This window comes from Pogoniulus pusillus, chromosome 7, assembly GCF_015220805.1.
Source record: "Pogoniulus pusillus isolate bPogPus1 chromosome 7, bPogPus1.pri, whole genome shotgun sequence".
Classification (NCBI taxonomy): domain Eukaryota; kingdom Metazoa; phylum Chordata; class Aves; order Piciformes; family Lybiidae; genus Pogoniulus; species Pogoniulus pusillus.
In genome coordinates, this window is record NC_087270.1 from 8,604,173 (window position 1) to 8,629,570 (window position 25,398).

The 25,398-nt window shown below is 42.1% G+C and overlaps 1 protein-coding gene and 1 long non-coding RNA gene across 3 annotated transcripts in view; one reads left to right on the plus strand and one right to left on the minus strand.

Annotated features, from left to right (window-relative positions):
* The window catches only part of LOC135176664 (uncharacterized), a 39,021-nt gene extending 24,779 nt beyond the window's left edge, over positions 1 to 14,242 (plus strand). The window contains exons 2-3 of the long non-coding RNA XR_010302758.1: positions 13,666 to 13,851; positions 13,952 to 14,242. This is a non-coding gene — a long non-coding RNA (uncharacterized LOC135176664). The remainder of the gene's footprint in view (positions 1 to 13,665; positions 13,852 to 13,951) is intronic.
* On the minus strand, positions 9,286 to 25,393 carry FBXO9 (F-box protein 9). Of its 2 annotated transcripts, none has more exons than XM_064145829.1 (13): positions 25,138 to 25,393; positions 20,947 to 21,024; positions 19,849 to 20,007; positions 19,397 to 19,454; positions 19,102 to 19,201; positions 17,159 to 17,289; positions 16,352 to 16,466; positions 15,407 to 15,525; positions 15,040 to 15,130; positions 13,468 to 13,563; positions 12,646 to 12,739; positions 11,809 to 11,963; positions 9,286 to 9,871 (listed from the first exon to the last, which is right to left on the minus strand). In XM_064145829.1, the coding sequence occupies exons 1-13, from the start codon at positions 25,138 to 25,140 to the stop codon at positions 9,763 to 9,765; spliced, it is 1,308 nt and encodes a 435-aa protein (XP_064001899.1). In that variant the 5' UTR covers positions 25,141 to 25,393; the 3' UTR covers positions 9,286 to 9,762. The 2 variants fall into 2 exon arrangements, with proteins under 2 accessions (XP_064001899.1, XP_064001900.1); XM_064145830.1 differs by having other exon boundaries at positions 20,947 to 21,020; positions 25,138 to 25,213.
* Between the last annotated feature and the right edge of the window lie 5 nt (positions 25,394 to 25,398).

Below are 25,398 nucleotides of genomic sequence, written 5' to 3' on the forward strand. Positions count from 1 at the left end.
GCAGGGATTTGGCATTTCAGTTTGGGGCTGGATGACCCTCATGAGAGCAGTAGATAAAGCAGACTCTCGATTGATTGTAACATTATTGACAAAAACTCTTGTAATATCACTAGTAATATTCTCAGTGACACTAAAACCAGCATAACCAAGAATAAAATCACCCCAGCTCCAGAACATGTTTGAAAGCTTAACTTTAGCCTTCTTAAAAACTACATGAAGTAAGAAATAACCAATTTGATCTTTGATCCAGTTGTACACAAAAAACCAGAAAACAGGCCACACAGCAATCCCCACCAAGTACAATAGCTGCTTGATTAGCTTCATCTTAATTCCCAGAGCTAATTTCCACTCACTGAAATCTCTAGCCCCACGTTGGGAAAGCCAATTAAAATGTGATGGTTTGGGGGTTACCCCGCCCCCCCACACTTTTGTATTTGCCCCAGCTAACTCAGACGGACCCTGGGAATATAGATGAAGCAATTTATTTACAGCTAGCAGAATTTACAAGCAGCTATTTACAATATATACAGTTATATACAATTATATACAGAAATATATAAAGGATAAACAATACAAAAGCACAACTCCCCTCCCAGAAACCTGAGTCCCCAGGAGGGGCTCTCAAACCACCCCAACACCTCCCCCGGCCCCTCTCAACCTTACCCCAGTTCTCAGGAAGAATAGAGGTGCAGCCAAGAGGTTAAGGAGCAGGGTTAGTAGGAGCAGGGTTAATGAGATGTGACCAGGTCTAAGGCAAAAGCAAGAGTGAGAAACAAAATGGAGAAAAAGTCTTTCTTCTTCCCAGAGTTCTCAGCGTGACTGTGAGAGAAGTAGACACAATTGTTTTTCATTTCACTGCCCGTTATCTAGTTCTTCTACCAAAACATTCCAGCTTGCTTCAAACTAGCACAATCCACCCCTTGTCTACTTCGCTCAGAGTATCGCTGAGAATTATCCAATCTAACCTAAACCAATATTTACACTAAAATAATATATACAAGTTCAGTTCACACTTCAATCAGATGTAGGTGATTCAAAAGCTCAGAACAGGGACTCCCAGGTGATGTTGGGTTCGTGCTCACGTACTGTAGATTCTATTGTAGATTCTCTCAGTGTTGGGCGCCGATGTTACCTAGAACAGAAAACTCCTAACAGCTTGAATTTAAACTCTCTCAGCTAAAGTTAGATTTCTCTGTGGAATACACTGGATTTCACCATTCTCCTGCATTACCCAGTATGTATGACCAGGACCTTCAGCAGACACCACCCCTCGGACAGGTTTCCCTTCGCCCGAAGGAGAAAATACCCAAACAGTTTTCCCTAACAGATTCTTTTCACGTACAACAGGAACTTTATCACCGTCTACTGTTTGGACCAAATCTGATTGTGCAGGTCCTGCTCTGTTTACTGAACCTCTACTATTTACCAACCAAGTAGCTTGTGCTAAATGTTTGTCCCAGTTTTTCAGAGTTCCACCCCCCATGGCCTTTAGGGTGGTTTTCAGCAAACCATTGTAGCGTTCAATCTTCCCTGAAGCTGGTGCATAGTAGGGTATATGATAGATCCATTCAATACCATGCTCTTTGGCCCAGTTTTTCACAAGATTGTTCTTGAAATGAGTACCATTGTCTGACTCAATTCTCTCTGGAGTTCCATGTCTCCACAAGATCTGTCTCTCCAAACCAACAATGGTGTTACGTGCAGTAGCATGCGGAACTGGATAGGTTTCCAACCATCCAGTGCTGGCTTCTACCATCGTTAGCACATACTGCTTGCCAGAACGAGATCGAGGTAAAGTGATGTAGTCAATCTGCCAGGCTTCACCATACTTGTACTTTGACCATCTCTCACCATACCATAAGGGCTTGATTCGCTTAGCCTGCTTAATAGCAGCACAAATGTCACAGTCATAGATGACTTGGGTGATAGCGTCCATGGACAAGTCAATTGACCTATCGCGAGCCCATCGGTATGTTCCATCTCTGCCTTGATGTCCAGATGAGTCATGGGCCCACCGAGCTAAGAACAGTTCACCTCGGTGTTTCCAATCAAGGTCAATGTCAAGTTCAGAGTTGGTATCAGCTTGAGCAATCTTAGCAGCTTGATCTGCCTTCTGGTTGTGGTGATGTTCCTCATTGGCTCTGCTCTTAGGCATGTGTGCGTCTACGTGCCGCACCTTCACTGGAATTTTCTCCAGCCGTGCATCAATGTCCTGCCATAGATCAGCACACCAAATAGGCTTTCCTTTCCTCTGCCAACCATTCTTCTTCCAGTCCTTTAGCCAACCCCATAGAGCATTGGCTACCATCCACGAGTCGGTGTAGAGGTAAAGGATAGGCCAATTTTCACGTTCAGCCACATCAAGAGCAAGTTGAACAGCTTTTACCTCAGCGAACTGACTGGATTCTCCTTCTCCATCTTTCGTTTCGGTAACTCTCCTGGTTGGACTCCAAACTGCTGACTTCCATAGTCGCTTGTTCCCAACAAGACGACAGGAACCATCTGTGAACAAAGCATAGTTCTTTTCCTCATCAGAGAGATCATCATAGGGAGGAGCTTCCTCAGCACGAGTTATTTTCTCCTCTGGAGGTTTGGTACAGTCTGTGCCTTCCGGCCAGTTGGTGATCACCTCCACCAGACCAGGTCGATCAAGATTACCCATTCGTGCTCGTTGGGTTATCAAAGCCATCCATTTAGACCAGGTTGCATCTGTGGCATGATGTAGTGATGAACCTTTGCCCTTGAACATCCAGTTAAGAACTGGCAGTCTAGGAGCTAAAAGCAATTGTGACTCAGTTCCAATCACTTCAGAAGCTGCTTTCACTCCCTCATAGGCTGCTAGAATCTCTTTCTCAGTTGCAGTGTAATTTGTCTCTGAACCTCTGTAACAACGTCCCCAGAAACCAAGTGGACGACCACGTGTCTCATTTGGAGCTCTCTGCCAGAGACTCCAAGTTGGACCATTGTCACTGGCAGCCGTGTACAGAATGTTTTTAATGTCCGGACCAGATCTCACAGGTCCCAAACCCACTGCATGGACTACTTCTCGCTTAATTTGATCAAAGGCTGCTTGTTGTTCAGGTCCCCACTCGAAATTGTTTCTCTTACGAGTCACATCATGCAGAGGTTTGACAATCTGACTGAAACCAGGAATGTGTAGTCTCCAAAATCCCACCACACCAAGGAAAGAAAGTGTGTCCTTCTTACTGGTGGGAACTGCCATGGTAGAGACTTTGTTGATCACATCCTGAGGAATGTAACGGCGACCATCTTGCCACCGCACTCCCAGAAACTGAATTTCTCTGGCAGGTCCTTTGACCTTGTCTCTCTTAATGGCAAAACCTGCTTGCAACAGAATGTCAATGATTTTGTTACCTTTCTCGAAGACTTCCTCAGCAGTTTGGCCCCACACAATGATGTCGTCGATGTACTGGATGTGCTCTGGAGCTTTACCTTTCTCCAGTGCATTGTGGATGACTGAGTGACAGATGGTTGAGCTGTGTTTCCACCCCTGAGGCAAACGGTTGAACTGGTACTGGATTCCTCTCCAGGTGAATGCAAACTGAGGCCTGCACTCCTTTGCTATGGGAATAGAGAAGAAAGCATTAGCAATGTCTATGGTTGCATACCATTTAGCCTCCTTCGATTCCAGCTCGTACTGGAGTTCCAGCATGTCCGGCACAGCTGCACTCATGGGTGGCGTCACCTCGTTGAGGGCACGAAAGTCAACTGTCAGTCTCCAGTCGCCCGTAGGTTTACGCACAGGCCAGATGGGACTGTTGAAAGGTGAATGAGCTTTCTCGATGACAGCCTGACTCTCCAATTGACGAATCAGCTGATGAATGGGCAACAAAGAGTCACGGTTAGTTCTGTACTGCCTATGATGAACAGTTTGAGTTGCAATTGGCACTTCCAGGTCCTCTATGTCATGATGTCCCACAACTGCAGATTCATCAGAAAGTTCAGGTCTAACAGACAATTTCAATTTATCATCCTCAATCTCTACAGATGCTATTCCAAAAGCCCATTTGTGACCCTTAGGATCTTTGAAACAACCTTGTCTCAAAAAGTCAATTCCCAAAATGCAAGGCGCAGCAGGACCAGTTACAATAGTATGTATCTTCCACTCTTTACCAGTTAAACTGATCTCAGCCTGTACCTTAGTTAACTCTTGAGATCCACCAGTGATTCCAAAGATAGAAATGGACTCTGTCCCTTTGCAATTTGATGGCAATAAAGTACACTGAGCACCTGTGTCAACTAAAGCCCTGTATTTCCGAACTCTTGAACTGCCAGGCCACCTAATGAATACATTCCAATAGATTCGGTTCTCTCCACTATCCCTTTCCTCCTCCTGGCTGGAGGCAGGGCACCCCTAATGCTGAACATGGCATGTGGGGTGTACACAATGATTGGTGTTGTTGCGAGAGAAATTGCAACTGTTGGAACAATTGCAGTTGCTCTCAGGAGCTGAAGAAGTGGCAGCGACTTTCCTGGCATTGCTGCCTCTGTTTCTGCCATTCTGCAGATCCTTGACCCTCTTTGAAAGAGCTGAAGTAGGTTTACCATCCCATTTGTTCATGTTCTCCCCGTATGTGTCACGCAGAAGTATCCACAGTGACGCACGTGATTGCTGCTGTCTGGGTGGAATTTGTCTCCTCCTAGGCTGGAATTGCCTTGCAGGAGGTGGGCGTCTGTTCCTGACTGCAGAAACATGCACCCATTCAGATGATGCAGGAATGGTATCCTTTGCCAGATTGGAAATTGAGGTTGTAAGGTCCTCCTTCAGTTCTTTCATGGTATTCTTAATCTCTGTAGTCATAGTCTTTATGGCACAGATTATACCAGAATGGGACAAGCTATCCTCAATCTGCCTGAGCTGGTCAGTGAATTCACCAACAGTGAAAGATCTTCCATTATCACTCCTTGATAGAAACTTGCTGGCCAAGATGTTAGCATAGGATGAAGGAGCAAGCTTAATCAGCTTCTTCATGAGACCTGTTCCCAAAGGAATATCATCAGGCTCATGAGTGCCATGATCTCCATAAAGCACTTCCTTCACAGCAAACTCCTTCAGAAGCTTAATTCCCTGCTCAACGGTGTTCCACTTCTTGGCAGCCCATGGCAAATCATCTCGGGAAGGATATCTCATAGCCACAGCCAACAGAAGGCGTGTCCACAAGCTAACCCTACCAAGAGGACTTGCTAGGTGTTTGTCCACTCCACTCTCCTTAGTGAGTGGTCCCAGCTGCTTGGCAGACTTGTCTCCTACCTGCAGAGCATTAGCACCAATACCACGGCATCTCACTAGCCAGCTTAGGATTGGCTCACCTGATTCCCTTGTGTATTCCTTCCTAACTTCCCTGACCTCTCTGAGTGGATCCTTGGAGCCTTGGATGTCATCTTCCTCCTCTTCTTCCTGTTGATCTGGTGGTGCCTGGCCTAACACAATCTTCCTCATAGCATTCCTAAACTCATGGGAACCATCCTCTCTCTTGGCAGCTAACCTCACAGCGCTCCTCTCACTTGAGTATTGTTGTCTCAGCACATCTACAAGGTCTCGCAGACTAACTGTCTCATCCTCCTCTTCTTGCTGATCACCAGAGGTCCCCTGTCTTACATCCTCCTGCGAACCACTCTTTGTTTTAGCTTTTGCCTTAGCAGGTGCTAGAAGGGCCTGAGCAGCAACAGACTTGGATGTGTCTGCTGGAGGATTTGAATCTTTAGGAGTCTGACTTGGAGCATTTGTATCCTTAGGGGTCTGACCTGGAGCTTGTGAGTTCAAATCTGCCTTGCTTTTAACAGGAGGATTTTGGTTCTGGTCTGCTGGCTGGGGGTTCGAATTGGCTGAGCTGGTGTCATTAGGATTTGGACTGACTGGGCTAGCGTTACCAGCATTAGCAGTAGTATTAGCATGGAAACATGTAGGGGTCACAGTGCTTGTGTCTTTTTAAAGGAAAGAAACACTTAGAAATTAAGCACGTGGAAAAAATACCTTTGCATTGTGGTTTTCCACGTTAAAAGAATTTAATTAGGCAGGATTTATTAGTCCCACTTTTCCTTAGCTCTGCATCATATCCAGCTCCTTCTTGTAGAGCATACTGAGGCTAAATTAATGAACACTCTACAGACATCTTCATGAGATGTCAGAGTACCTGCAGCTGGCAAGCTAGTGAGGTTGCCAATCCTCAAAGAGGTAGGAATAGTCTTCAGGAGTTCATGTCTTCTATTCATACTCTGAATGTGTTCCATACAATCACACCTTACTGTCTCTTATTGCCTTGAATGATAGCTGTATGTCAGTGTGGTGCATCTGGACCCTTACAAATAGTGTCTGCTACCAGAGATGAAAGCAGCTTTAGCTGAGAGGATGCCACATTGATACACCCCAGAAAGTTCCATTCAATAAGACTCCAGTTTCTCTTCCAAATCTTTTGTTTCAGCCAACATCATCTAGGACCTGTATTTTTAATAATTATTTTAGGACTCAAGAACTGTCATCTTGACAAAGCAAAGCACTAATTGTTCCTTTTAAGCTAACAGTTGTGCAGCTCATTCTACTAAGAAAGCTGCATAAAGGACAAAACCTGAATGCAGACGAAGTGACTGTCAGATGGAAGGCTTGGATTTTCTTACAGGTGCTTATTAATACTAAATAATATGTCATATTGATTTCTAAATCCAATCTGTTTGGAAATGTATAGCATTTTTAATGTTTTTATCATCTTGGACAGCAGAAACAACAAAACAGAAAAGCACCTCAAGGGTTCAGCCATTCTGACATTGCCAAAAGCTTCCAAATGCACCAGCACACACGCTGGGAGCACTTTCTTGGATGAAAAAATCAAAGCAGGCTCTATTGTTTTCTTTCTTTAACCAAAAAACATTGTGTCAACACCACAGTTTTAGCTTAGCTCACAATTACCAAGTGAACCAGGAGGTGAACTTAAGCAGATGGAAAGTGTCTAGTGCTGGTCCTTTGCTCCAAGTGCTGAATTCCACTGGCTCTACTTCCTCCCCGCCATCTACAGCACAGCATTGCACACAGGTCTAACCGGTGCTGATTAGACTGACTCGGATCAGTGTAACATTTCATCATCTGAGCACCTCCTCACAACTCTCCACTATTCTGTCTTTAATCCAATGTAAAAGATATCTATGGCTCTTAGAATAACGTTTCTGTCACCTCTTGTAGCTCTCCATTTTTATTGGTGAACTTTTCTAAACTCACACCATACACAATCCCAAGTTGTGCCAGGGGAGGTCTAGGCTGGATGTTAGGAGGAAGTTGTTGGCAGAGAGAGTGATTGGCATTGGAATGGGCTGCCCAGGGAGGTGGTGGAGTCACTGTCCCTGGAGGTGTTCAAGCAAAGCCTGGCTGAGGCACTTAGTGCCATGGTCTAGTTGACTGGCTAGGGCTGGGTGCTAGGTTGGCCTGGATGATCTTGGAGGTCTCTTCCAACCTGGTTGATTCTATGATAAACTCTCAGGAAAGACTGCATAGGTGTATACCTTCACCTTTTATTTGAGTTGCTAATATAAAGGGCAATTTCCCAGCAGTAAACTAGTCTTTCTATGCTAATTAAACTGACAACGAAACTACACTGTAAGAGCAAATAAAGCCCTGGACTACTGAAAACCACTGTTGTAGAAAGAAGAGTATCTAGTCACTCATTTCTTTTCTGAAAGAAGTACTTTTTTAACAGCTGCATGTGAACAGACAGCAGTAGTAGTACCTGCTGATAAACCATTGGAAAGCACAAACTATATTGACTTTCTTGTATTGCTCAATGCAGATTAACAAGTCTACCCACCACAGCTCAATTTCACAGAGAGAAGGCTTTCTTGCTGAAGGAGTAGTTCATATAATCTTAAAATAGTAATTGCCTGAGACTTCTGTTAAATCAATGTCTCCATTTCTAACAGGACATTAGCTAGCTTCTCCTTTACACCCAGAGTGTATTTCAAACATGGTCAAGGTAAGAAAAAACAGTAGCTCAGAAGCAGCAAGTCTTGTATAAAAAGAACTTTGAACGTCCAACTTAGCTACTGAACAAACCAAATGATCAGTATCATGTTCTGATTTTCGTGACAAAAAATAAGTTACATTTCTCAATAGGCAGAATCAGGTCTTGGCCATATCTGAAAACATGAAGTTATGCTCTGAACAGTTGTTTGTCTTCTCAGATATCTTCTGAACAACTGTTTTTTCACCTCCTTAATAAACACTCTGTTGTATGAAGTAATAGTGCAACAGCAGACTAAGGACACAGGCCAAAGAAGGGCAGTGGGGCAGACTCTTTAATTAAGGCTACCTAGAAAAAGCACAAAGTTTCAGATAAACAAATCCTTATTCAGAACTCATGTACCTGAAAGCTTCTCTACACTTCTCAGACTACCTGTAAGTAGTACAACAAAAAGTCTTAGGAGGTGAACTCTGTCAGTCCTGCCTAGCTTGTAGCTTATGTATGGTCTTAACTAATCACCTTTATGGAAATAATAATTCCTTAGCAAGAAAAAAAGGAATTCCAAGGGATTGCATGTTTAAAATAATGATTTATTGATGCATTGTTAATCATGTAACATTTTAATCCTCAAGTCCAGGTCAGTATTTGCAATGAGATGTTCAAAGGTAAATTATGCAAAATGGCTTAAAAAAACCCTACACTAAAAAGCTTCAGTTCTTTGAGAATCCAAGATACATATAGAATAAGCAGCATTACAGTGTCTGCACTACACCCCTCTCAAGCGATATATGCAGGAGAAGCAGCGTACAGTACCTGCACCAAACCTCAAGGTACACTTCATGATTAGCAGTACACAGCACCTCAACATCTACAGCAGCCTGGAAATTTGTCTTAGTACAACAAATGCTCAAAGAGTTTACAGCATCTGCAGCAAGGTTAGATGAAGGGTTATAACACATTACAGTCATGTCCAAGGGAGCTCTGCTTACCTGTGCATTCAGACATAGCCAAGGCACAGGCATTTTATTACTGCACTGTGACACTTCCTAAGCAGAGCCATGGACCCTGCAAACTCATCTCTGAACAGAACAACCCACTGCCCCTTTTCCCTCCCTGCCCATCCTGTCAAGAAAGCAGGTCCCACTGAGCTTCTAACCAAGATGCAAACTACATTTATGAGCAACTGACATCACTCCACCAACGGATGGAGATGCTCATCTGTGGTTAAATTTTATACTTCATGCCAGCTTGCCCTTGATTGCTTTTTCTTAAGGTAGATGTTGACAGAATGCCAGATCTTAAAGGCAAACAGAGGAAGTTTAATTTAAAGAAAACATTTATTTGAAGTTCTTTTAAGTCACACATTTTAACAGCTAAATGACAAATTTCTTCCCTTCCCACTTCAAGCCTTCACCAGAGACCACACACTGTTTCCATGAACAGTGAGATTTTCCTATAACAATTGCTTTTGGACATATTACTGTCCTGGCAGATGAAGGCTTGCATTTTAAGCAGATTAATTTATAAAATCTGTTTAAAAAAAAAACAAACCAAATCAAACAACAAAAATTCGTTACCAAGTTCTTGTCACAAAGTAAAAGTGTTCAGTATTCATAAGCTCGATCTCAAAACAAAACCCCAGCCATTCATAATCAAGTAAAACACACTACCTTCAAAGAAAAAATTCTCCAGAACTTTAAAATGTTCCAAGGATATATATACACATTTATAACTTAAGTGCTCATTAACTACAACCTTTCATTCATGCAAGACTTGTGAGAGGAAGAGGCGTTTCTTAGAGCGGCTTCTCTGAAAATGCAGTGAAACTCTTCACGCGTGCAAAAAACAGAGGGGTGTACATCTTGTCAATGTCAAAAGAAGTAACAGCTGTCTCACCAGTTGACCTGCAAAGAGTAGTGTAGAACTTCCATTAGGCACAAGCTGCTGTTTAAGTTCCTCAATAATGCAATCATGTTCTGCCATACACAGAGTATGCACCAAATATAAATGTGTTTCACAGTATCACCGAGGTTGGAAGAGACCTCATCGATCATCAAGTCCAACCCTTTACCACAGAGCTCAAGGCTAGACCATGGCACCAAGTGCCATGTCCAATCCTGCCTTGAACTGCCCCAGGGACGGCGACTCCACCACCTCCCCTGGCAGCCCATTCCAGTGTCCAATGACTCTCTCAGTGAAGAACTTTCTCCTCACCTCAAGCCTAAATTTCCCCTGGCGTAGCTTGAGGCTGTGTCCTCTCGTTCTGGTGCTGGCCACCTGAGAGAAGAGAGCAACCTCCTCCTGGCCACAACCTCCTCTAAGGTAGTTATAGACAGCAATAAGGTCACCCCTGAGCCTCCTCTTCTCCAGGCTAACCAATCCCGGCTCCCTCAGCCTCTCCTCGTAGGGCTGTGCTCAAGGCCTCTCCCCAGCCTCGTCACCCTTCTCTGGACACGCTCAAGCATCTCAATGTCCCTCCTAAACTGGGGGGCCCAGAACTGAACACAGTACTCAAGGTGTGGTCTAACCAGTTTCCTACTGCCTTTTTCTGTAAGCATCTGAATGTTGGCCAAATCCCCTTATCTAAAATACACTTCTATTTTAATATCAAAGAAACTACTTTCCCCTTCCAGTCTTACTAGCTCTAACACTTGAAACAGCACAGGACATCACTCATCACCATGTTCCTTTCATTCAGAATACAGAGTGACAGCAAAATTTGGTACATTTACAAAACTTTTAAAAGAATGCTGACAAAAAGAGTAAGTCCTCCTCACTGTTTTTCATACCTATCTTCACTCTAGTTTCAAAAGGACACTCCCACACTGAGAGGTACAGCAGAACCTGAGCAGAACAAAAACTGTGTGCTATAAGGAATGTGTATGACACTGTCACTTGATACCCACTGATAGGACAAGCAGCAACGGACGTCAACTCAATCACAGGAAATTCCATCTTGAGGAAAAAACTATTTACTGTGAGGGTGACAAAGCACTGGAACAGACTGTCCAGGAAGGTTGTGGAGTCTCCTCCTCTAGAGATCTTCAAAACCCACTTGGGCACTTTTCTCTGACCTTCCCTAAGCGGTCCTGCTTTGCAGAGGGGTTGAACTCGATCTCTGGAGGTCCCTTCCAACCCCTAGCATTCTGTGAGGTAAGAAAATACTAGTTTTCCATAAAATTGATTTTTCTCTTTATGGAAGTTACCTACACTCCCACCCACCAGGAGTTTTCTTCCTGGACTTCATATATTTATAGCTCAGTAGCTGAGCTATGTCCTTGTAAGAACACCTGAATATAGCAGATTGGAAGACTAAGCCTAAATCCACCCAAAATGCCCACATCAAACATCTGGCAGTAACTCCAAGTGTCAGGTGCAAGAACAGTGGTCATGGCTCTTGCTTGGCTAATGATTAGAACAGCTGGTCACATGCCCCTGTTTTACATTGCTGGATTATATAGTTTCTAAGTATTACAGTTCCCACAGGATGTGTGCTGACATTTCTAGCTTGCACAGCCAGAGAAGAAAAGAAATATACCTTAATTAACACCTTAATAGCACCACACTTATTCAATCTTGATTCAGTTCTGGAATCATTCAAACACACTGTGCACGAATCCTTTAAGTGGCTAAAATATGGCAGTGCTGCTATTTAGGAAACTTCCTATACCCTTATAAAAAGTTACTGAAATCTTGGGATGTCTTAAAAGCTCATTACCGTGTATCAAATCAGGACCAGTTACTGTGCTAGAGACATTTTATTACAGCCTTGTAAGTCTTCACATCTTCTGTACTTAGTACTGGAAGAATGAACAGCATCTGTGTTTCTCCATTTACTTACCTGTAAGTTACATGACAAGAATGATGCATCCAGACAAGCTTGTTGAACCTCTGGCGCCCACTCGAGCACAGCTGCAGTCCTACATGAAAGCTGTGATCTGTTTCTTGTACAGGAACACGCCGGAAATACCTGTACTTGTGGTAGTCAATTGGTTTCTGTAGAAAGAGGAAAGAAGTTTCAGGACCTACAAAGAATATATTATGCAACTATTTATCCTGAGGCCTAAGTAACTGTGAAGGTAGATTGTCAAGCTCTGAAAAGTATTGTGTACCTTGAAAGGACATCAGTTCAGATGGTAATCATGAAGAAGTTCTCACTGAGATAAGCATGAACGGCAGTCACCCAAACTATGCAAACTCACCTACAGCAAAGTAGTACTTCTAACTCTCCCCAAGCTTTTCTTGACAGACACTGTGTTGATTTAAAATAATGTGATGTAAATAAGCTGACCAAATCATTCAGAGTTCAACTGAGTACTGCTTGCTTACAGTTAATGCTGTGGGACATAACAGCACACAGTCAAAACCGACCTCAGAACATTACATCCTCATCCTCTCCCTCTGTTCAGTGTTGTAAAACTAACAGCACCACACAGCGACAAAGGGGAGAACTGTTGCCCAAACGTGAGAGAGGTATTTATGTGTCTTGATAAAAAGATTACTACAGAATTGAGAAACAAGATAAATCACTATGTCTATTTAGATTTCACTTTAAAACCATTACAAATGGTGTAATGCAAAGTTTCATTTGCCCTAAAATGCTCAACTCTGAGGAAAAAAAATATTAAAACTACCACTCCATAATTTTTTTTCCCCTCTATTTTGTTTTGCTACCTACCTCATCCTTTTTCTTCATTATTACAGCAAATACTTTGGTTTGATTGTCTGTTTCTTGGGAAAGGCGATAATGACCAAGCAAGATGGCATCCGTTCTGGAAGGTTAAGAGGAGGATAGTGTCAAGGGCATAAAAATATTCTTTGTCTCTGAAGAGTAATTCACTTACAAATAGAGCAGTGAAAAGACAACTGACTGCATTAGCACAGTCAAGGAAACTGTTTTTAACTTTCATTTAGCAAAGTACCAGGCTTGCTGATGATACAAAATAATGTAACTATTTTGGAAGGTTGCATTTAGTTTTTTTCCCAGACAGGACAGTAAAAGTGCATTGGTCAGCTCCACATAGCCTGCTGCTAAGTATTTTCAGACTTCTGGTGAACAGCTCAAACCTGTTCTGAAGTCACAAACAATCTCCTACAATTTAAACAATTTTGTACAAACATTAAAACAAAAGTAACGCAGCAATAATTTTAGTCATATCCCACTAAAATCTTCACTTTCCTTCAGGGAAGGGAGTGAGATAGCAGTCAGTAACAAAATAGTATCTTTAAAAGGATTCTAAATTCACCAAGCTAACAGCATGTATTCTTCCTTTAAGAGTTTAAAATTCCACAACCTGCAGAGGAAATCTAATTACAAAGTCAAGACCTAATTTTTTGTATTCTCCGAAGAGAACTATAAACATCAATAACACAACATAAATACCACTGTATTTTCACTCTTGTTTTGCTAAGCCAGGATATACAATTTCAGACAAAAATAAACAGAAATTTCCAGGTAAAAGGAAGAAGAAAATGTAGTGAAGTAATTTGTTACACCAACCTTGCATTTTTAGTCCGTAAGCGAGGAACTATAGACTGAGGGTCTTCAGGGGTTGTTAGCATCATAACTTGACCATCTGGAAAGAACCTCAAATACCTGCAAAAATGTAATTATACAATATAAACCTAGAAAACATACATTTCTGGTGTGGGGGTTTGGGTTTTTTTTCCCATTGTTTTTTTTTTCTTTTAATCACAGGATGTTTTCCAGAAGGATACATCATTTAACAGGCAATAGATCTGAAAACAGTTCTTTACATATGACACAACATACGAAGATTTAAAGATCAAGTTATGAAGAGATATGAAAGAAGGCAGAAGTTCAGAAATTCTGTCACCTCTAATCAAATCAAGAAGGCTACCCTGAACTCAAAACTGACCTCAAGTAGGTTTCCCCATTCCTGGCATAAATTGAGACAAATGCAACAAAACTTCAATTACAGCATCAGTAGAGAATGGACAATGCCATATGGTTGTTTTTTCAGACTGTGGGATCTCCCCAAGTTTTACTGTACTCAGATCCTCTGTGGGTGTTTGTGAGGCTATAGACGAAGCCTCAGAAAGGACAGCAGAACAGAACAACAAATGCCGAGAGGGTTGAGACAAAGAACAGCAGAAAAACAGACTGAGGAAACAACAGTAAGGTACTTTTGCTGAAAACAATTCTTATATCAGAAATGTAAAGCAGCACTGAGCTGGGGAAAGGAATCTGCAGACAAGTATTACTGTTGTCACTGTTTATCCCCATTAAATGGTCCAACTGAGGATGAAATGTGTTTCTATGCCAATCTCTAATTATTATAAGTACTCTTAGAATCATAGAATCAACCAGGTTGGAAGAGACCTCCAAGATCAGCCAGTCCAGCCTAGAATCCAGCCCTACCAATCAACTAGACCATGGCACCGAGTGTCTCAGCCAGGCTTTTCTTGAACACCTCCAGGGACGGTGACTCCACCACCTCCCTGGGCAGCCCATTCCAATGCCAATCACTCTCTCTGCCAACAACTTCCTCCTAACATCCAGCCTAGACTTCCCCTGGCACAACTTGAGACTGTGTCCCCTTGTTCTCTTGCTGGGTGTCTGGCAGAAGAGACCAACCCCCACCTGGCTACAGCCTCTCTTCAGGTAGTTGTAGACAGCAATGAGGTCACCCCTGAGCCTCCTCTTCTCCAGGCTAAACACCTCCAGCTCCCTCAGCCTCTCCTCATAGGCCTTGTGTTCCAGGCCACTCACCAGCTTTGTCACCCTTCTCTGGACACCTTCCAGCACCCCAACATCCCTCTTGAATTGAGGGGCCTAGAACTGGACACAGCACTCAAGGTGTGGCCTGACCAGTGTTGAGTACAGGGGAAGAATAACCTCCCTCATCCCACTGGCCACACTGTTCCTGATGCAGGCCAGGATGCCATTGGCTCTCTTATTTCTTAAGATCTAACAGCAAAAGCTGCTTTACATACTGTAGGAGTTTCAGGGAGGTTTACAGAATAATTAATGTTTGTGGTATCAAGTGCTGTATTTGAAGAACTTAAGAGAGATTAAACACTTCACTCACTCATTGCACTACAGTTCTACCTGTAATATTCCACTTGGTGCCACGCTCTATAGAAACCATCAAGAGATTGTTCTCCTTGGCGTATATATTTTGTCTTGCTGATATATACACCTACAGGAAAAGGAAGATTCAAGCCTATGAGCAAAAATGAGGTACCTAAAATATTTACAATAAACCCCTCAATAAGCTGTTTTTTTTAACATTACTGTTCTTAAATGCATACAAGTTTTTATTTTCACCTCTTCCACCCTTCTGTTTACAAATAATCTATAGATTTAAAAGACTGCATAAACTCAGATTAGGTTTAATGTCATAAACATCATCCCCACCTAACTGCTTCTGTCCCAGTGACATGCAGTAAAACCCCCACTGAAAAGCATGGCTTACCATCAAATCGAACACGGGGCCTTTCCAAAAACATTTCTCTCCAAGAGGCATAGGGAACAAGTTTATTGCAGCTCCTGCCCCATATTTTCAAACAAACTTGATGCCAAATTTCAGGATCTCTACCAAAAATGAGAAAAAAACCAAACCCCGTATAAAAGTTGAATGAGATTCACTGGAAAGTTACATCAAAGTAACACATTCCATGAGGTAGCTGGGGTGCAATTGGAAAACAACTTTCTTGAACAAGAATATAGTTTAAAATCATTGACTAATTTACTTAATCATAGAATCAACCAGGTTGGAAGAGACCTCCAAGATCATCCAGTCCAACCTATAGCCAGCCCTATCCAATCAACTAGACTATGGCACTAAGTGCCTCATCCAGTCTTTTCTTGAACACCTCCAGGGATGGTGATTCCTGGAGTCTTTGAAAGATGCTTCCTTATCTTTGTGAGACTCAAGAGCACAATGCCATTTTCAGTCAAGTACAGAACAGCAGCATTGCAGCAACCTGGCAATTCTGTTTGGCCATACAAGGATGACAACAGAACAGACATTATTTTGCAATTCTGGCTTTCAAACACGGTAGAGCAATGAAGACTTTCAGCAACGTTTTTATCACAGTGAAACTATCTAAAATGTCACACTAAGTGGTGTACTGAAAAGCTGATTAGGACTGTGAGGAACAGAACATGAAAACTGCCATGGGCAGAAAAGGCAGGACATAGTCCTACATCTATGATTTAGCAGCCTAACAGCAAAACAAAACCACAAATAAACCCAAAAAGCAACCAAAGCATAATCCTCACCTTTCCACCGTGCACAGTTTTGCTCTACGGATTTGTTACCCTTTTCTACATACTGCTTACATGTACTTGAGCATTAAAAAGTTCTTTTTAAAATTCCTTAGAGAGAAGTTTCACTCTTAAATATCATCTACACTACCTAGCACAAATGTAAAATCCTCGACAGACAAGAGATAATTGCTCCAATGATCTCAGGTCCAGGTCACTTGAAACCACCCATCGGAAAATGTACATTAGCACTTCCATAGGCAACGCTGCAAAGCAAAAGAAATCCTTGTTAGATGATAACCTGTAAACCAACAGGTCATTTGTAATTCCAGCTTTGGCCATTACTGAAGCTCTGACTTTACACAAAACAATTCTACTTCTCCATATTGTAGCCAGATGCAAGGGAGCAAAACAAAAACCCCCTCTATTTAGTTAAAAAAAAGCCACTGTACCCCAGAAAAATGTCATAGAACAAAAGAGTGAAAAATCAAGAGTTCAAGGTGCATTAGGGTAAGATGATAGGATAAAATAGGAAATGCGTATTCTTCACAGAATAATAGTCTCTTATTCACACTTAAATATTGTAATACATATTTACAAACCAAACAGAAACCCCTGCATTTCACTTCTTCAAACATCACCCAAATGGAAAACTGTAATACACTTACTTCAACAGATCTGGTTCTAGAAGTTGCTGCTTTTAAGCATGACATCAACACTGAAAAATTCTACTTAGTAGTATTACTACACTGAAAAGCTTGTGTGATAAAGGCAAAATCATGCAAAAGGAAAAAATCATTAACTTTGTTGTGGTCTTTTTTCTTTACATTTAACTATACAAGTAAATTGTGTACATGTTTTTAAAGATGGCTTTAGAATGAACAAGAAAAATGTTTTAACAGAAAAACAACTCTATGAATTCTGCCTCTGAACTCTTATAATGTGCCTTAAGTCATACCTGAGATATGGGTCTGGCTGACATCAACCTCAGGTTGACAAAGTTTCACTGAACATTCCTGAAGAGTTAACTGCTGCTGGAAATCTGACAGGAGATCAGCCATTTTGTCATCCTCTTTGTTATCCTCAACACTAGAGAAGGGAGAATGCCAACACTGTGACACTGGACAAAACATACCAACAGATGTCCTTATCTTGGCATTAATCCACTCTCTTACTCTCATCCAGTATGGATATTCTCTGTTTGTAAAGTAATCTTATTTCATCCTATGATAAATCAACTATTGCAATCTTACCAAGTTCATTTTAGATTTTGCTGGAATCCTTATGACAGTAACAATACATTTTTCCCCATTTAATTCCAACTCCTCCTTCTTTTTTGGATTTGAGAGCTCACTGTTCACTGGTTTTAATGTAGTCACTGAAGAACTGATTGACTCCACAAAAAGAGGAAATAAATTACTGTGAAAAAGTTTTGGTTTGTAATCCTTGTCACAGTGCAAGGTCGTGAAAAGAATTAAGAACTTTGGAGGGTTTTTTCACTCTTGCATTTCACTGAAGTGTGATCCTCAGCCCTTCTTTGGATATGCCACTTCACCTTAATGCACTTCATGTATTAAGGTCCTAAAAACTGAACAAAGTACTCAAGGTGTGGCCTCATCACTGTACAGGAGGACAACCACTTCCCTGCTCCTGTTGGCCCCACTATTGCTGATAGAGACCAGGATACCCTTGGCCTTTTTGCCTACCTGAGTGCACTGCTGGCTCAAGTTCAGCTGACTATCAAGCTACAGCCCCGTCAGATAGCATTCCAACCTCTCTGCTCCAAGCCTGGAGCATTGCATGAGGTTGTTGCAGCCCAAGTGCAGGACTCAGTATTTGTCCTTGTTGAACTTCATACAGTTGGCCTTGACCTATTGATCCAGCCTGGCCAGATTCCCCTGCAGAACATTCCCCTCAAGTAGACTCACACTCCTACCTGACTTAACGTCAGAGTCTTAATAAAGGAAGCAGAGAAAGCTATTACAAAGAAAAATCTGGATTTTGATGTGATGGTAGTTTGCCACCCAGTATTTTTCCTAGCACACATATGCATGGCAAAGATTTCACACCAGCTATGCATACAGAAACTTGGCTCATCTTACTCTCTTTTATATTAACTACTGCGTGGAAGCTGTACTGTCCTGGGGCAATAAGACTGAACTAGTTATACCACATGGACATGGCTGTGCTTTCCTCTTTTATCCAGTTTTCAAACTCTTGCTTTCTTGGAGTTATTAGCAGCATCTAAGGATGGTAGTAGTAAGCAGTAAATTCCCAAACTCTGTTCCATAAGCTTGTCTTCACTGTCCTCAAATGTACATCTTGGGCTTAAGTGAGGTGACCCTTAAGCTGCTACACATCTAATTGTCCTGAGGCTAAGGGTATTCTCATGTGTGTAATGTTCAAAGACCACACCACTCTCATTACAATCTATGAGCTTCTAAATCTATTGCTCTGCTTATTGGAAATGCTCCCATTTGACTGTGTTAGTGTAAGAACAGTAATATATGCCTTTGCTTAATTATGATACTTATTCCATGATACAAAGCTTTTACTAATTGATTTTTTTCCCACCTACAACTTTGTAGTTGATCCTAAACATTTAATTCAAATCTGAAAATCAAAGGTAATAGAGAGTGACTGATGCCTTTTTTTTGTTGTTGTTAGTAACAACATAACTGTTTATAAACCTTCCATTTGAACTTAACTAGCTCCATACAAGCCTGTTATCTTCTTTAAGCTACAGTATAGCAAAGTCTGATACATCTGTAAACTGTCTATGAAGCAATCTATACAAATGCAAGTAGAGCAGTTTTCCAAATGTTAAGAGCCTTACAACTGCCTCTCCCATTTCACATTTCAGTACTCCTATGCACATGAATGGAAAATATTCATCCTTACCACCTCTTTCCAACTCCATCACCATCTGGGGACCGTGTATAGGTGATCTTAAACTCTATGTCAGGTACAAGCTGCATGGCTAGACGATAAAACTTGATGGCTGAAAAGATAAGTTTAATGTTTAAGTGTGTCTGATGCCAAAGCAAAGATTTTTTTCAGAGAGATGGCTTCAGCTAGAAGCACTAAAAGGTGGAAAATATCTTTGCCTAATAAATCTTATTTAATCTCATCTGATTAGGTTCAAATTCTGTGCAACAGTGCACGTAAAGCACTTATTTTCAAAACTTTGCATTACCTTCATAAAGGGCCCCATTTTGTTCTTCTTCCACTGCCTTCAAGAAAAGTTCTTTTGCCTGCAGAATAAATTACACAGAACACTTCTTAAATTCCTCCAAATACAAGGGTGCTGTCACTTGACTTAAAACTGTGTTTCATCCTACCTATTGCACAAGAAGATGAATAAAATTATTCCACAAAAGCTGTGAGCAGACATATTCACACCGTACAAGCCATAACTCAAATTCCCAATAAACAAGCCATACTCCTGCTGCTTGCCCTTTACCTCTTTCTTGCCCTCTTTCAGAAAGATCAGTGGAGGATTATTGAAAGACATAATTAAGAAGACAACAGATGAATCACTTCTGCTATTCCTCCAGATTTAATTCAGCATTAGGTTTTAGGAGAGTTTTGCTGCAATACTAATGCACATTACAAAAAATCTCAAAATTATGAATCTATTTTTGGTACCTTTTCCTCTGTTGCTATCTCCTGCTTTGCCCTGGAATCTGCAGACTTTACTCCAGCTCCTCTTGAAGATGCTCTGAATGGCAGAGGTTCCGACCCACTAGAACTCACACCCGGGGCAAGCTCAAACATCCACTGAGCTCTGAACATCTGGAGCTCTGCCTAAAAAATCCAGTTAATTGTGATTCCATATCACACACTCAGGCAGCACATCTGCTGAGAAGAATTATAAAGTGCAATCACAGAAAACAATTGCAGAATTATGCTCTACGCTCCCAAGTCTTAAATGGTTTAGGTGAGTTTAGACAAAGAGTTAACAATTGTTTAGCAGTAGGTTTTTTTTACAGGCACAAGTACTTGATTAGTCTCATTCAATAATGTTAAGTGCTTCTGTTTGGACTGTTCACCCCAGAAGAAAAGCTGATGTTTCACAAAGTGGTTGTTAGTAGCATAGTTATGACCCAAGACTCTATAGAATTATAAAGTACTTTTTCTAGGCATGATTTTTATTGTTGTTCATGCACAGTTATCTTAAGCAAGAAGTCAATTAGCTCTTGAAATTAAAATTCTAGAAAACCTAATTTTCTGTACACATGCATACTAAGCTTTATCACAGTCAAGGCTGTCAGTTATATGTAAACAAGTCCTTACACTCCCTTCTCTTTTAAAAAGAAAGGACTGCACTCTGAAACAAGACAAGTTTTAATTCTTGCCATGCATTTTTTCAGCATCTTTGAAGTTACACTTTACAGGTCTCCTGCAATCACCACTACTTCTGGGGAGCAGAAATCTAGTATTGTAAGAGAAGTCCCTTTTCATTCGACTGCTTTTATCCACTTTCTGCTCCAGAAGACAGTGACAACTTGAATTGGAATTTGATGCACATAGAAACTGCTGTCTGATTTCTATGCTTGTTCAAATAAATCCCAAATCTGCCACAAGCTTACTTTCTTTTCACTGCCACAGGTTAACTGAAGACTGACTGTGACACCATAGTAGTTATCTATTTCACTTTCAGTGTGGTAACAAAACAAGCCTAAGTAACACAGCTGAAACCACAGCAGCACTGTTTGCAAAAGAACACTGGCAGTAGGGACGTACCTGAAGATTCGCTTCGCCAGATGTTTCACTGTCATCTGTTCTCACCAAATCAGAGTGACAATCTTCTTCAGCTTCTGCCTAGTAAAAAGCAGTCAGATGTGATTACAGAGTCTGCAAAGGGGCCTACAACATATTCAGAAAGCACAAATGTCATGGACATACATTAAGAACAATACTCTCCTTTTCCCTATGCTATCCACCTATGACACAGCTCTATCTTAACTGATGATAAAAATTTATCCTAAAATTACTGGTACTGTTTGCCCTTCCTTTATTAACCCAACGAAGTTGAGATCTGCATTTTAGTCACATCAATCCAGCAGATTAGTTATGTACCATTTGTGCACTAGTGTACTGCCAGAATACATGAATGAACACACTCAGTGTCTAAGTCAAAGTGTAGAACCAAAGCTTCAGTATTAAACAGGAGTGTGCTTCATAGAAGAAATTAACATTCAATCACTGAATGGTAGTCTTGCACCCTAGTGCTCTGAGTAACAAGTTCATGAAAATCATGGGACAATAAGGCAATCTCAAAAACTAGACTTGAAACCAAACAGGAAATGTACTGCAAACTAACAAAATTATTATGAGAGCTTGACAGCTGGTTTTATTTTCAGTGCTGATGTGAGACAGGTGAAACAAGACCTCAAATAAGACCTTTAAACTTAACAGAGCTCTACAGAGGAGTTAGATACTTTAAGAGCAAAACTTAAAAAACCACAAATTCCCTCTGTGAAATATACTGAGATTTATGAAATCTACCTTAAACCAAAAGAAAGCTAATTCTGAGCATCAGTGACAGGCCACTGGTACCACAGCAGCAGCAAGATGCTAGTAAAGAAAATAAAACCTTTCAACCAAAACTAAGACATTTGTCTGAAGTTCTTCCTGCAGCTGAAGCATCCCAGTTCTTCTACCATTCTGTGCTGAAATTCATATCTCTAGTTTTACAAGTACATAATGCAAAGTGAGATTATAAGAAGGTAAAGTTGCTATTAAGATTACCACAACTCCTTGTGAAAGTTTTGTTTCCCATTCCTTCCTATTGGAGACAGTGTTCAAAACCTCCAAGTGACATGGTTCTTATGAATTCTCCTAAGGAAATTTCAACCTCCTGTACAGTGTGCAGAAATCAAAGCATTCTTGTATAATTTTTTTATAGTATCTGGAAGTTCATGATCAAACAACAGAATACTGGCATACCTGACAGGAAGGGAATGTTTAGTCTCTTTGTCTTCATGATAAAGCACCTCCCTGGGATTCAGCTGTAGCATTTGTCTCAAGTTCCCCAAACACCACAAACTTACTGGCTTGTCTCAATTTATCTTTTGCAATTGATAATGCAGACAGTGTTGCAGAGTTAAAGTAAACAGACACTGCACCTGATTTTAAGGTTGCACATTTTTAATTTCTTGATGGTCTAGGCAGGTAAGCCAGAATGCTCCAAAGCACTAGCAGTGTTAAATGTGAGGATGGAGTAAATAACTTAGAACCGTGTCCTAAGTTTTGGTTCCTGATCTTGATTGCAGACAGTTAACATCCTATGAGTTACAGCAGTGCTACTGTACTATTTTAGCGTACAAATGAGCTAGCACTGAAATGGATGCCTATAAGTGCATTATTATGGCACTGGGCTGACACAAATAAGGCCTGCCTCTGCCTGTGCAGAGTGCAAGGCTCCTGCTTTGCAGCAGAGTTGTGTCCAGTCAGTCCTCAGTCTGGGCAGAATAAAACTGGGTTTATCTGCAAAATGCAGAAACTAGTAATTTCTAAACTAAATCAACACATTATCTTCTTGTGCATAAAGGCACACCCATTAAAACTTTTAGCTCATGTAAACAAATTTAAGAGTTACAATTATTTAGAAGGTTATGAAGCTGTCTGAAGTTTACCTCATGTTCAAAATCCTTTTGTTTCCATAGTCTGATCAAGACCCTTTAGTGTGGAGAAGAGGAGGCTCAGGGGAGACCTTATTGCTGTCTACAACTACCTTAGGGGAGGTTGTAGCCAGGAGGAGGTTGCTCCCTTCTCTCAGGTGGCCAGCACCAGAACAAGAGGACACAGCCTCAAGCTACGCCGGGGGAAATTTAGGCTGGAGGTGAGGAGAAAGTTCTTCACTGAGAGAGTCATTGGACACTGGAATGGGCTGCCCGGGGAGGTGGTGGAGTCTCCGTCCCTGGAGCTGTTCAAGGCAGGACTGGACGTGGCACTTGGTGCCATGGTCTAGCCTTGAGCTCTGTGGTAAAGGGTTGGACTTGATGATCTATGAGGTCTCTTCCAACCTTGGTGATACTGTGATACTATGATACCTTGATGTTCCTCACCTCTTTTCCACTGCTCTACTCCTTCTGTATTTCTGAGTCACACTCATGGTTCCGGGCCCAGTGTTTCCAAAATGTCTTTCAGTGCTCTTTAGAACTTGAAAGTGTTCTCAATACAAATAAAAAATATACTGTACTATCAAGAGCTAGTCCATAGCCTACATGTTTCAAAAAAACATCATGAAGTTGATGACAATCCAAGTTACAACTTCTGTCATTACCTCCTCTATACAGAGTTCATGTGTGATCTGCAGTCTCTCCTAACAAAGGTTACACAGCATAGTGACCATTCCCATAAATTTACCAGTAAAGCAATTCATCCACGTTGCTACTGTATGCTTAACTGGGCTAGAAAGCTTTCCACTGTTTATCTGATACGCTGAAATCCTATGGTTTTGCTAGAACAAGTGAGCAAGGATCTTCATGAGCAAACAGCTCAAGAGACCATACCTAAAGCAGGCTGTAACTTGTAAAAAATGTCTCCTTGTTCCCCATCTGACAAACTGTAGTTTTAAGTTCATAGAACATGACACTGTAACTGCTACTTGATGGATAAATCTAGCCTGATCATCTTTATACTGTTGGTCTTCTTCCTGCTGCAAGTCAGTTATCATATGGAACACTGACTCTATCCTGCTTGAAAGTGAGGCATCCTTAGTGTCTCTGATCAGCTCAAGTCATTTTCCATGAGAAAAGAGGCAGCCACTCAAGCCATCAAAAGGTCAACATGTCAAAAGTAAACATGTGGATTAGGCTGTGACCTGTAAACAGAAGTCAGCTGAGTAGATTTAATTCAGATTTGTTTGTAAGCCTTACAAACAATTTGTCAAATGCAAAACCAGTTTATTTGGAGAGCTTAGTTTTGATTGTTTTGAGTTGCAGGTTGATATTCTCAGAGCACAACAATCACCTACTAAGCTCACTGTAATGTCAAGTCCTTCAATAGTTAAGATTTTTGTTTCAGCAAAATAAATCTAAGACCAGAAAGAGTTCAAAGCTGACTGTCACCAGTCGAACACGGCTACACATGAACAGCACAGAGCTACAGGAGAAGCAAGCATGACATAGCAAAACAGTGACCAACAGCTAAGGTTCTTCTTGGGTTTGGAAGAAAATGAGCAAGTCGCAGCTTCTGTGGTCGAATCGAGTATGTGTTCAAAAATGTATTTTTTAATCACGGTTGTAAGGGGATTTAAGAGTTCCTGAATGATATAAATAGTCTAATTTTGAATGATAGCGTTCTCATCATGGATACTTGAGTCCATATTGAGGTGCAAAGAGAAAAGCAATACCGAACTGAGCAATAATTCTGATACGTTAAATAAACTCAAGTGAGTCGAATGCCTGGCCCACAGATGCGTTTAAATTGCCAAGTGACTTTCTGCCATCCGGTTTTTGAGGGAAGAGAAAGGTGGGAGACGCTCATCTGTAATGACACGGCGACTTGTTCTGGCGTTTCTGAACACGGCCAGATCAGTCCCGAGTCTAGCTGTCCCACCCATCAGCCCAAAGACCCCTGCGGAAGACTGCCGCGTTTCCTTGCGGCGCGGCTACCCGTGGCGGGATGCCGGCCAGGACCACAGCACACTCCACACAGGCATCAACCGGCACCCAGCGGCCGCGGCAGGCTAACAGGAAAAGAAGCCGGTGGCGGCAGCACTGCTCGGGGAGTTGCCCCTCACGCCTCGGGGCACACACCCCCTTGCCGCGGCCACCGGTCCCTAAGTGCCACCGGCGGCAGGGCGGGGCCAGGCTGTCCTCCTGCCGCACCTGCCACGGCGGCCGCCTGCCCCCCGCAGTACCGCCCCCCCCGCCCCAGGCCGCACCACGGCGGGCAGCCGGGCACGGCTAGCTCGGGCCCGCTCACCATACTGCCAACGCTCGGGCGGCGCTGTCCCGTCCCGGGGGTCTCTGCCCCCCCTGCTCGGTCCTTGCGTCCTCCCCGCGGGGGGAAATTAGCAGAGTTCTCGGTCGGAGAAGCGCACCACGCAGCGGGAGTAACTGCGGGCCCTGCGTACGGCAGCCATCTTCCCGGCGAGTGAGGGGCAGGCGGACCGGGAGCAGCGGAGACGCGACCAGACAAACCCGCAAGGTCGGAGCGCCGCCTGACGTACGGGTCGCTCCGAGG

What these genes read in the sequence shown, in the direction of transcription:
- FBXO9 (XM_064145829.1), bottom strand. An exon ending in CAGCCAGACCCATATCTCAG is followed by an intron (nt 16,467 to 17,158) that starts GTATGACTTAAG and finishes TTTGCTTTGCAG; the next exon opens with CGTTGCCTATGGAAGTGCTA. An exon ending in TAATGAAGAAAAAGGATGAG is followed by an intron (nt 11,964 to 12,645) that starts GTAGGTAGCAAA and finishes CTCTTTCTACAG; the next exon opens with AAACCAATTGACTACCACAA.